General features: G+C 37.9%; 1 protein-coding gene across 1 annotated transcript in view; it reads left to right on the plus strand.

The window, feature by feature from the left end:
- The window catches only part of SLC16A4 (solute carrier family 16 member 4), an 11958-nt gene extending 1911 nt beyond the window's left edge, over nucleotides 1-10047 (plus strand). Inside the window, 11 exon segments of the mRNA XM_023725325.1 lie at nucleotides 995-1054; nucleotides 1057-1166; nucleotides 1912-2015; nucleotides 2186-2347; nucleotides 3674-3734; nucleotides 3907-3965; nucleotides 3968-4313; nucleotides 4315-4346; nucleotides 7549-7605; nucleotides 7608-7750; nucleotides 8854-10047. Of these exon segments, the coding sequence (XP_023581093.1) occupies nucleotides 995-1054; nucleotides 1057-1166; nucleotides 1912-2015; nucleotides 2186-2347; nucleotides 3674-3734; nucleotides 3907-3965; nucleotides 3968-4313; nucleotides 4315-4346; nucleotides 7549-7605; nucleotides 7608-7750; nucleotides 8854-8970 (1251 nt within the window). The 3' untranslated portion in view covers nucleotides 8971-10047.
- The last annotated feature ends 1620 nt before the right edge of the window (nucleotides 10048-11667 follow it).

Below are 11667 nucleotides of genomic sequence, written 5' to 3' on the forward strand. Positions count from 1 at the left end.
AAGAGCGTAGCCAATGTCACTGAACTGCGCACGTAGAAACATTTAAAATGGTGTATCTTTGGCTATGTATATTTTCACCAAAAAAAAAAAAAAGTCAAGAAGGGAGAGGGTTGACATGTCATGGGGTTGCTAACCAACGTCATAAACAATATGTGTACTACTGTTTAATGAGAAACTATTTGTTCTGTAAACCTTCACCTGAAGTACAATAAAAAAAAAAAATGGGGGGGTGTTCCTTCTGGTCAGGGAGAGGGTTGAGGGGAGGGAAAGATACAAGCAAGAAGGGTTAGGTGGGACAAAGAAAGAATGGAGGATATGACCTAACCATAGGGTGACCATACATCCCAGTTTACTCTTCCTGTCTTGGCATATTAATAGCACTCCCTTTCTCAAGTGTCCCAATTTAGATGATAAATTATACAGTCACCCTAATTATGTATCAAGTGAGGGAGGGTACTTGCAGCTCAGGAGCAAAGCTAAAAGCAAAGTTAACCTAAGAACTGATCGGAATGATTCTTTTGGACAAATGCTCTCCTCCCATAAAGGTAACTGGAGTTGGCTGTTGTTAAAAGATGATGATACTGTAACAGAACAGCAGAGGTAGTAGAGGTTGGTCTGGAGTCTGGGCTCAAATCTCAGCTCCAGCATTTCCACCTTAAGCAACTTTATCTAAATTGCAATTTCCAAATCTGTAACAGAGCACTGACACATCTATTCCATAACCTTGTAATAAAGATTAAATGAGATGCTTTCACATCAAGTGCTTCAAACCAATAACCAAACTTGTTGCCGTTGAGTCGATTCTGACTCATAGTGTGACCTTCTAAAAGGAATGACTTTCCCATAAAATATAAAATGTACAATGAGGAACTGTCAATAAATGCACACTAGTAAGTACTAGTAAGCTAGAAGAATAATAACCTCTAGCAGCTATAACCTCCTCTAACAGCTCACTCACCACCTGACTTGGATTGTTTGGTCTGCTTTGATTTAGGTAAATGTGTTTCTGATGGGGATGACCAAGACTTTTGGAATTTTTGTGTGTGTGTGTGTGTGGCTTTTAAAGAGTTTGAAGGCACCTCAGAGCAAATTGGTTGGATTGGATCGATTATGTCATTACTTCCTTTTTCTGCAGGTATAAAGCCAGCAATAAGCTTACTGTCCAAGTACCACAAAGGGCAATTCCAGGAAGATTCCTCTGTCATGCAAGTCTGAAGCATTGCTCAAATTCAGGCTCATTTACAAATCTGTAGTGAAGAAAGTAAGGACTGGCAGTGTGTAGCCTCTTGATTTGGTAACTAAGTTGGAAAAATTAGGGCTCAAAGAAAGAACGGTGAAAAATTCAACTTTTAATTTCATGATTCAATTTTTCTTGTCTTGTGAGTTTTTTTACAGTCCAGTAATGCCTTAATAGAAGCTGAACAAACCAGGCCCTCAACTGGAATTCAGACCTGGAAGGTCTAGTCATCTAATCATACTCAAAACAAAATATAAAACAGGTTTCTTCTCCTTTAGTTTTACTTGGAGTTGTAACATGGTAAAGCAGATTAATGGATTCAACCTTGTTGTAGACAAAGGATACTAGATGCAATCTCATCTTGTAGACTTTATAACGCATTTTCAATAAGCTTCTCCTCCAAACCTGCTTATTTACGATTCTTTTGTTTAAAAAAAAATAACTTCCAAAAACCAAAATAGTGTGAAACCAGGAATATTAAGAAACCCAACACAGACATCTTTTTGACGGATACCCAACATGTCAAAGTAGAGTCCTCTTGTTTTTCTTCAGTCTTTCATTTAAATTGCACATCAGAGGGTAAGGGATGCCACAGCACATTTACCTAGTACTATATTTGCCTTTTTTGTTCTCTCAAGGTTCCCTGGTTGCCATTACCTCTCAAATATTTGAAGGGAATTCTCCATTCTTGGTGCTTTCCTTGTTACTGGTGGGTATTTGATCAGGAGCTGCACTACAAGCATTCCCTTTCTTTGTGTAACTATGGGACTTTTACCTGGTGAGTCCACTGTAAAAATGAGGCTATAAAAGATGGAGGTAGGAATCTTCCCTTTTACTGTCCATAGGACCAAACGGTCTAGTTATAATATCCTATATGCAGGAGACTATCTTGTATGGTACAACTTGTACGTGAAAGTGATTCAAAGCTACTACCTGTTTTTCTTTTAGGTTTGGGTTCTGCTTTCTTGTACCAAATACCTTCTGTGGTAACAACCAAATATTTCAAAAAATGATTGTCTTTTTCTACTGTTATTGCTCGTTCTGGGATGGTAGTGAAATTTCTGTTGGCACCTTTTACAAAATTCCTGATAGATCTATATGACCGGCCAGGTGAATCATTTTAAGTTTCTCAACTATCGCTCTCTCCCATTTGGTGACTAAAGTGAAGACTTTTAGAGCAACCGATTTTATGAGGTATTGCCACAGAGGAAATGAGCACAATTTCTAAAGTGAACATGCCCCTTTCCTGAAGAACACATAGCAGAAGAGGTCTTAAACTACTTTCTGGCTATGTCAGCTCACACAAGCAAGTCATAAGGGTTCACCACAGGTTTAAATGCCTAATGAAATGGCACAGCTGGTGAAACACCCTACATTGAAAGAGACACCCCTGGGAAAACAAGGATTCTCTCCCTCCCTTAACCCTGACAAGCACTCACTTTTCAAATTTTTCCTTTAAGAAAAAAATTTCCATCGAGGAAAACATACCATGCCTCCTCCATCAGACTCAATAAAATCAACGGAAAAGAAAATTTAGTAAAAGAAAATTATTGTCCCTTAATAGATCTTTTATATACTGTGAACTATAAATTTTCACAAATGAATAAAAAGCAATTCACCTCACAATTTTTTTCTGTACCTGAGATAACAAGTATGTTGAACTAAAGTAACTTTGAATTACTGGGAAAAAAATATGTTCATATGCCTATTACCATCTACATAGCAATTCTGGTGAATCTTTCCTTTCGTAAGTCAAAAAATACCTAGTTTAATGACGAATAGGACCAGCTAACAAATCCTTATGCTAAAACAGCAAAGCCTATCTACAGTTCTATCTGTAGAAGCACCAACCACAAGTCAGTTCTGGTCAGGACATGCTGAAACTAAGGAACAGTATTACCGATGAGGAAACTGAGATACCTCAAGGGCAAGATTAACATCTATCTTCTTTGAAGGCAATTAAAAAATATCATGGTATGAAAGGCTGTCCCTTCCCCTAAGGCAGTTTCCAAATGATTTCCATTATCTAATTCCATATTTTCTGTACATAAATGTATACGTATCCTCCTCACTTCAGGGTATTTAAAATCTATACTTAAAACACTAAAATTTCCTAGTATATGAAATAGCTCCCCTCCAAACTTTTTATCCTTTAGTACAAATATCAATCTCTCTCCTTCCAATCTATCTATTGGTGCAGATCTTTCTATGTGCAAATGACTGCTTCCACAGAAATACAGCATTATGTGTGGCTAACAGTTAAGTCAACAGACTTTTTATGCTTTCATTTAAATTTAGAGGACAAAGGAATGTTTTCAGTAATTACTGGACTATGGTTATGAATATTTAGTGGTGGGGGCCTCTTCTGAGCCTATAAACACAGTATTTTGAATTAAGAAGTTATTTTCAACTTATCAATTTCTCTCTCCAATTTAGGTGCCCTTATATTATTTGGAGCTACCATATTGAATTTGGTACCTTCTGGTATGCTCTTGGAGCCCTGGTGGCACAGTGGGTAAGCATTCGGCTAACCAAAAGGTCGGCAGTTCGAATCCACCGGCCACTCCTTGGAAACCCTATGGGGCAGTTCTACTCTGTCCTATAGGGTCACTATGAGTTGGAATCGACTCAACGGCAACAGGTTTGGTTTAGGTTGGTATGCTCTTGAGACCTGTCCTTATCAAAAGTGAGAACAATTCTGATACTAAAGATGAAGGTAGCAGTCTATCTCAAGTGGTCCAGAGGCAGTGTGTGGGAAAGAAACATACTGCAATGAGATACAGGAATCTTCCATCAGGGACAAAACGATGCGGAAGGCTGGACAACCCTATACAAGTTAATTAGTCTCAGAAAATCATAGCAAAGAATTCAACAATGGGCCTCACAAGAGCAGATTATTCCTAATAAACAATAAAGACAGTTACAAGAAAAAGGCTATTTCGTGGAGCTGCAAACATTCTTTGATATTTCTCTCTAAAAATCCTTTCTTCTACATACTCACCTGGTCTTCTCTCCTCAATCAGTTAGCTTATTTCAACCCTACCTTTCACCTGGTAGCCAGAGCCAAAACACTGGGTCATGGATGCCTCCTGTCTTGTTTACATAGCTGGCAAGAAAGCCTACTTCAACCTCATACCCAAAAGGAAAAATGAACTTAATTTTATAAAAGTTTATTAAATTTTATTAAAAAGCTAAGGGGAAAAAAAAAATGGAGTTGTGGGAAAGCCAAAAAAGCCAGCTTTTTGAGGTTAGAACATCAGGGCACATTTCCCTGCACAGAGCTGTCACTGCACCTTGCACACGGGCTCTCCTTCGTAGAGGTGGGCCCTGAACCAAGTCTTATTTATCTTCATATATTAGAGTCTAACACAGTAGACTCTAAGTATTTACAGGCAGTCTCTGGATTACAAACGTCCGATTTACTGACACCTCGAACTTTAACAACGGACTGCCATAAAGCCTGTTGTATTAAAATTCTGAGTTAAATACAATGGTTCATAATAATGAACACACGCACTACTTAGTGACACTCATGGAAACACTGCACGGTTTGGAAGTGTTTCTTAAGTGTTTTGTATGCACTCATAGTGACCCTATAGGACAGAGAACTCTCACACAGGGTTTCAGAGGAGCACCTGGTGGATTCAAACTGCTCGCCTTTTGGTTAGCAGCTGTAGCTCTTAACCACTACACCACCAGGGTTTCCTTTATATGCATAGAAAGGTAAAATACATACTATATACTATATTTGACTGACGCTAAATAAGAACCTTAGTAGCCCTGGTGATGTAGCGGTTAAGAGCTCTGCTGCTAACCAAAAGGTCAGCAGTTCAAATCCACTAGTTGCTCCTTGGAAACCCCACAGGGCAGTCCTACTCTTCCTATAGGGTCACTGTGAGTCAGAATCGACTCAACGGCACCTAACAACAACAAATAAGAACCTTATGTACCTGTTCCAACTTACCTACAAGTTCAACTTAAAGTCAGACTTAGGAATGTATCTTGTTCGTAACCCAGGGAACTGCCTGTATTGGATAAATACCGAATTTCAAGAGCTCGTGCTCAGTGGCAACTGCTGCTCCAGAAAGCAAGAAAAATCTTAGGTAGACAGCACAGTGTAGTAGTAAAGAGGAATGGTTCTGGAGTTAGACTTACCAGGTTCAAGTTCTAGCTCTGTATTTTCTACCTGTGTGAATTTTGGGCAAGTTGCTTCACTTCTCTGTGTCTCGATTTCCTTATCAGTAATATAGGGATAACAGCATCTACACCCTCATAAGGCTGTCAGGATTATACAAGTAATGCTTGTAGAGTTTAGAGTACTGTTTGGCTCATAGTAAGCATTCAATAAATGTTCTGTTAATGTTCATAGCTAAGTACTTCTCCCTTGAACTCATAGTAAAACAGGCAAATAGGACTATTTAGGCTAGTCACTAATGGACTGGCTCGTATTTAAGGTAAATTAGAATATAAGTTAAAAAGAAAAACATTTTAGCTGAGTATTTATGAAAATGTTTGGAAACAAAATGCTCAATCCAGAAGACGTATGAGTTCTCTCCAATGATAAAATAGGGAGACTAAGAAAATAAAAAGAAATATTGAGGTGAAGTGGTTAGCTCTAATTATACTTCTGGAAATTCTCAGTAGCTCAACATCAACTTTTCTCTTGCTGATTTCTTAAAAAGACTGAACTTAACAAGCCCATGTTTGCTCCCCTACAAAACTGACTATACTCCCTTTCAGCTGTTCCAATTACAGGAAGTCCCCAGGTTGCGAATGAGATCCTTTCCTAACTCTGCCTTTAGGTGGAATTTGTAAGTGAGTTGGAACAGGTGCATACAGTTCTTATTTAGCCTTACTTTAGTGCAAGAAAAGGCTTCAAGCCTTTTCAATGATTTAAAAGCTGCCGTGTGCAGCAAGCGAAGGTGACTGAGATGAAGAATTTGTTGCAGAATTTCAGTAGGGGTTGGTTCAATCATTTCAAAGTGAGAGCAAATTTACATAACATTAAAGGCAAGTACAAGTTGTCCCTAAATTGGTAAACTGGACGTTGGTAACCCAGGGACTGCCTGTACAAAGATACTTTGTTTCAATCAAATAAAGCTTCTGTACTCGAGAAAGATACATGGCTAAACTGTTCTTGTTTTTTGGATTTTTTTCCTACTAAAATGTCTGGTAGTTATTAATTCAGAGCAAGGAGCTCTGGTGGCACAATCAGTTAAGCACTCAGCTGCTAACTGAAAGGCTGGTGGTTCAAACCTATCCAGTGGCTCCATGGCAGAAGGACCTGGCGATCTTATCTGCTCCCGTAAAGATCACAGCCTAGAAAGCCCTATGAGGCAGTTCTACTTTGTCACATAAGGTTGCTAGGAGTCGAAATCGACCTGATGGCACTTAAGAACAACATCATCAATTTAGATAAGCTTAAGGCTATACAATAGATCCAAAGAACATATCAACACATATCTTTGGAAATAACTACAAAAATATAGAAATGGTAGTATGCCATTTTTTATTCTTTTTTTGTGGAGCAATTAAATATTTCAACCACACAAGAAGAATTTAAAATGCACACCAAGTGCAGTTTATGCTACTCTTGGTGAAAGTTCCTCAGTATTTAACTGCTATATTACTTTATAACAGGATAAAAGGTAAAGCTCCATTCTCATGAAACTGAGTGAAAAATGTAGTTGTTAAATCTTATTCAGGTTACACCATAGCTCCAGTGCTGAAAATATGACCTTCTACTTCCAGACTTCCCAAGTATTTTCAAATTAAGCATAATGATTGATTTTGGAGAATTTATTTACTAAAGCCTCACATGCAATTATAAGAAAGAGTCCCAACATCAGTTTTGTTTCCCAACGTAAGACTTTATTATTTATGCTCTAATCTTCAAGAATATGACTTCCCAAGGAAATTGGCCTGAGGGTCTACTAGTCTTTTAGAAATCTCACTTCTTCAGCTGTAGGACCTCTTAGAGGAAGGGAATGCTTGGCCTCCAGGGATTCCCAGTTTGGTGGTATGAGTCTCCCAAATGCAATAAGAAAAAAACACCTGGCAAGTTGATGAGGCTTTTACCCAACTCTGGAAGAGCCTGTTCAGTATTTTATTACACATCTTTGGAATAGACAAGTAAATAAGCGATGCTATTGACAAACTTCCCTGTTTGTGAAACCAACTTTTTTTCAGACATCCTGGCTCCAGGATGAGGCTATATTACTTATGAAAAGATATCTTATGTATTCATATTTTTCAAAGGACCAGGAAAATGAAATTAGGATTTCATAACACCCTTTCCAACACTGTTCCAGGTATTACTAAGACAGTCAGTCAGATTATCTCTGGCTGGGTTGCTGATCAAAACTGGATTATTATCACAAGTCTTACCTCATCCTTTGCAGCATCACTAACCTGCTTGTTCCTTTAGCCACCACATTTCCACTACTTATGACCTACTCCATCTTCTTTGCCATTTTCTCTGGCGATTACCTGGCATTGATATTTCCTGTACTGGTGAGTAGAAACAGTCATTAACATTGTTAAAACATTTAGCAAAAGTAAGCATCAGTACCAATCTCCCCAAAGAGAATATATACTTTGTATTAAAATTGTAATTTAAAAAAAAAAAATCATACCCAAGACCTCAGAAACTCTGTATATATATATATATATATATATACATCCTTTCCAATTATTCATCTTACCTTGGGGGGCAAGGGAAGAGATGGTGAGAGGACTATTTACACGAGACATTAAAGAAATGGACACAAAAAAAGATCAACAGGATTTGACTTTGCCTGTCAGTCTCCCAGAAAGTTAGATTTGTGTTCACTTGTCTCCTTCAGCTCCAGGGATTTCTTTGGCTCCTTTCCAAGACATAATCTCGAAGAGTTCTCTGAGAGAAAAAGACATTTTCTGACCAGTGTAGTTTCTCTCTTGTTGAGGTTATTGCCTTGGTCTTATCTACTTTAACAGAGACATTGTTTTCTTTTTTACCTTTTCTCCATTTTTACTAAAGTGGTTTAAATTGTACCAAATGGTACCAAGATACTGAAACAAATACTTCTGCCTAGACCCCACGGGTTTTTCCTTGGAACCAGGTCCCCAAGGCTTGCTAGAACAGAATCCCTAGATTGCCTGATAGCGAGATAAGCCTAAGTGCTATAGGAGAGTATATGAGGCTTAGGCAAAAACCAAGCTATATACAGCTGAAATCAAATTTCTTACAAACCACCTTGGGACTCAGCCATAAGGCAGATTCAAGAACACCACTGGAGGCTCTGATTGTAAATATCATTTCCTAATAGAGAAAAACAGTGAGGGTCAGGGAAACATAGCCTCAGAACCACCTAAAAGATTAAAGAAACAACCAAAAAGCAATGTTCCCTTGCTGATAAAATGAAAACACTGCCTGCCAAATAAAGTCACTTTTGTCTATTTGGCCTCAGCTCTTTCATAAAATTGGGGGCAAGAAGCCATCCAAATCACCTCAAATGTCAACTGTTCAGTTTGAGATGACCTAAACAATATTTGTTCCTTCAGGTGCAGGTCTCTAAGAATGGTCTCTACAGAACATCACTTTTACAATGGCTAATACTGCATTCTAATCCCTACAGGTTGATCTGTCTGGGAATGCTGAAGTACACAGCTTTTTGGGACTTGGTGGTTTCTTTGCTGGGATGGCTGTTCTTTCGGGACCACTCATAGCAGGTAATAGCTTAGCCACATTCTAAGCAAATTTCAATAGCAGTGAAAGAAAACACTGATCCATAATTAATGGCAACATGTAATGACAATTCAAGTTAAAGAAACTGATGGTATCTTTGCCTCTCCTGTACCTACTCCTCTCACTCCATCACCAACAGAAGAATCTGTTTGAGGGTTAACTCAACAGATGTGCTCTAGGCAGATTCTTATACTATTCTCTTGGGAATCTTAGAGCAGGGATTATATGTATGTCTACTTGTCTGGGGAGACAGTCCAGAGTTTTATCAAACTTATAAAGGCCAAAGATGCTTAAAAATAAAAAAAAGAACCACAGCATTTTTTATCTAAACAGGATTCACTTCTATAAAGCTTGCAAGTTGCAAGCCTGACCCCTTTGTTCTGATGTGCTATACAGCAGTCTAAAGATTCCTAACAGCTCTTATTTTCAAAGAGGGATGGCAGTCCCTCATAGGCTGTCTTTACCAAGGGCAGGAAGACACTTGGCCTAAACACCAGAATCTTTGTGGAGAGGGTATCTGGGGCCACTGGTAAATATTACATGTAAATACAGAGTGGCTAGCAAAAATTTGGGGAGTTCTGATTATCTTAGTTTTAAGACTGAAGCAAAGTTTTCCATTCACTTTTCACCTTAATGGACATTTTGCGTACTTGGTGAACATTTAATCAAAACTACTGAAAGATGAACTACTTAAACAGAAGTATTTCTCAGGAACAGACTTAAACTTTAGGTTCATAATATATTTGAATGTATGAATTGCTACAGCATTTCCAATCACCCACAAAAAGAAATTCTGCCTAAAACTTACTTTTGATTCCTTCAGCCCTAAAGTGACAGAAAAGAGATCTCATCTTGCCCCACTATCTTTCAGAAACTAAGATTTATGATGTTAGGGTTGCAACTCTATAAACTTAAGACTTAGAAAAGGGAAATATCAAAAGAAGTATAGTAGAAAACTGTGTGGTGTTTCCTCTAAAAAATTAAAAATGGAACTATCATATGACCCAGTAATTCTACTTCTAGGTATATACCCCAAAAATTTGAAAGCAGAGACTCCTTTAAGACTTGTACACCAATGTTCACTGCAGCACTATTCACAATTTTAACTAAAAGGAGGGAACAACCTAAATGCCCATCAACAGATGAACGGATAAACAAAATGTAGTACATACATACAACGGAATATTACTCAACCAGTAGGAGAAATGAAGTCTTAATACTTGCTACAGTAAGCATGGAGCTTGAAGATATTATGCTGAGTGAAATAAGCTAATCACAAAAGGACAAATACTGTATGATCTCAGTTATATATATAAAAAGACAAGAAAAGGCAAATGTAAAAAAAAGAAGTATATAAACTTGTTGTGGTTGTTGTTAAGTGCCATCAAGTCAGTTCTGACTCACAGCGACCCTATGTACAACAGAACGAAAAACTGCCCGGTCCTGCACCATCCTCACAATCATTTTTTATGCTTGAACCCACTGCTGCAGCCACCATGTCAATCCATCTCGTTGAGGGTCTTCCTCTTTTTCACTGACCCTCCACTTAGGATAACAAAAATCACTGCTAGAAAGGAAAAAGGTACCGCTATCTGAGGTGCTGATTCAAAAGGAAAAATTTACACAGATACACAACTGACTCCTTTATTTGTATTTATGAACATACTTCTTCCAATGTTGCCTAACTCTTAAGCTACACTTCATACATGGAAAGCAGGGTAGAATTTTAAAGTCAAGCCCAGAATTGTTATATACCAAAAACCAAACCAAACCCGTTGCTGTTGAGTCGATTCTGACTCACAGCGAACCTACAGGACACAGTAGAACTGCCCTGTAGAGTTTCCAAGGAGCGCCTGGTGGATATGAACTGCTGACCTTTTGGTTAGCAGCCATAGCACTTAACCACTACACCACCAAGGTTTCCAGAATTGTTATATAGGGAGCAGGAAAAAGGATGTAAATACCAGAAGTACCTGGCAGAGCTATTCTGATGCTAGTGCCCAGGTCAGTGAGATACAGAAAATAGAGCTCAAATACAGTTTGCTGATATGTTTGTACAACCTTGATCCTTCTTCATTGACTGTTTAAATTATACCTTGGAACTTTTCAAGTATACTAGGCCAAAAGTATAGCGAAGTAACAAATACCAGGGCAAAGGATATCTTATTCAAATGATAAAGGTTAAGTAAGAGAACTAGAACACGTTTAGAGATCTTATGTTTTTGTATACATCTTAAAATGTTTACAGAGTTCAACACATGAAAAGACAAGGAAAGTGTTGTGAGAACCATTCCCTAAAAGAAAAAAGCTATAGGTGTATATGTAGGTCTTGAAATCAATTTGTTGGGTCATGATCAGCACTTTATATTTTAAAATGAAAAAGGATAGACTACAACTCTATTGCAAAATAGAGTGCATCACTTTATTGTGAAACTTTTATTTCAAATACACATACACGCCTATGTAATGTAAAATATACTTCTTAATGTGAATCAGTTAAAAAAAAAAAGCTTACAACAATTGGTCTCTGTTCACCTGTAGCAACAGAGGAAAAAGGAGAGTCAGAAATAGGAGGAAATGGAATGTGTAGCTAATTGCCTCATTTGCTATGAAACCAGAACAACTAGATGGTGCTTGGCTACTATTACTGAATGTTTTGATCAAAGATCCTATGGAAAAATCCTGATCAAAAGGGTGAAAATGC

This window comes from Trichechus manatus, unplaced genomic scaffold (assembly GCF_000243295.1).
Source record: "Trichechus manatus latirostris isolate Lorelei unplaced genomic scaffold, TriManLat1.0 scaffold00297, whole genome shotgun sequence".
In the NCBI taxonomy this organism is placed as follows: domain Eukaryota; kingdom Metazoa; phylum Chordata; class Mammalia; order Sirenia; family Trichechidae; genus Trichechus; species Trichechus manatus.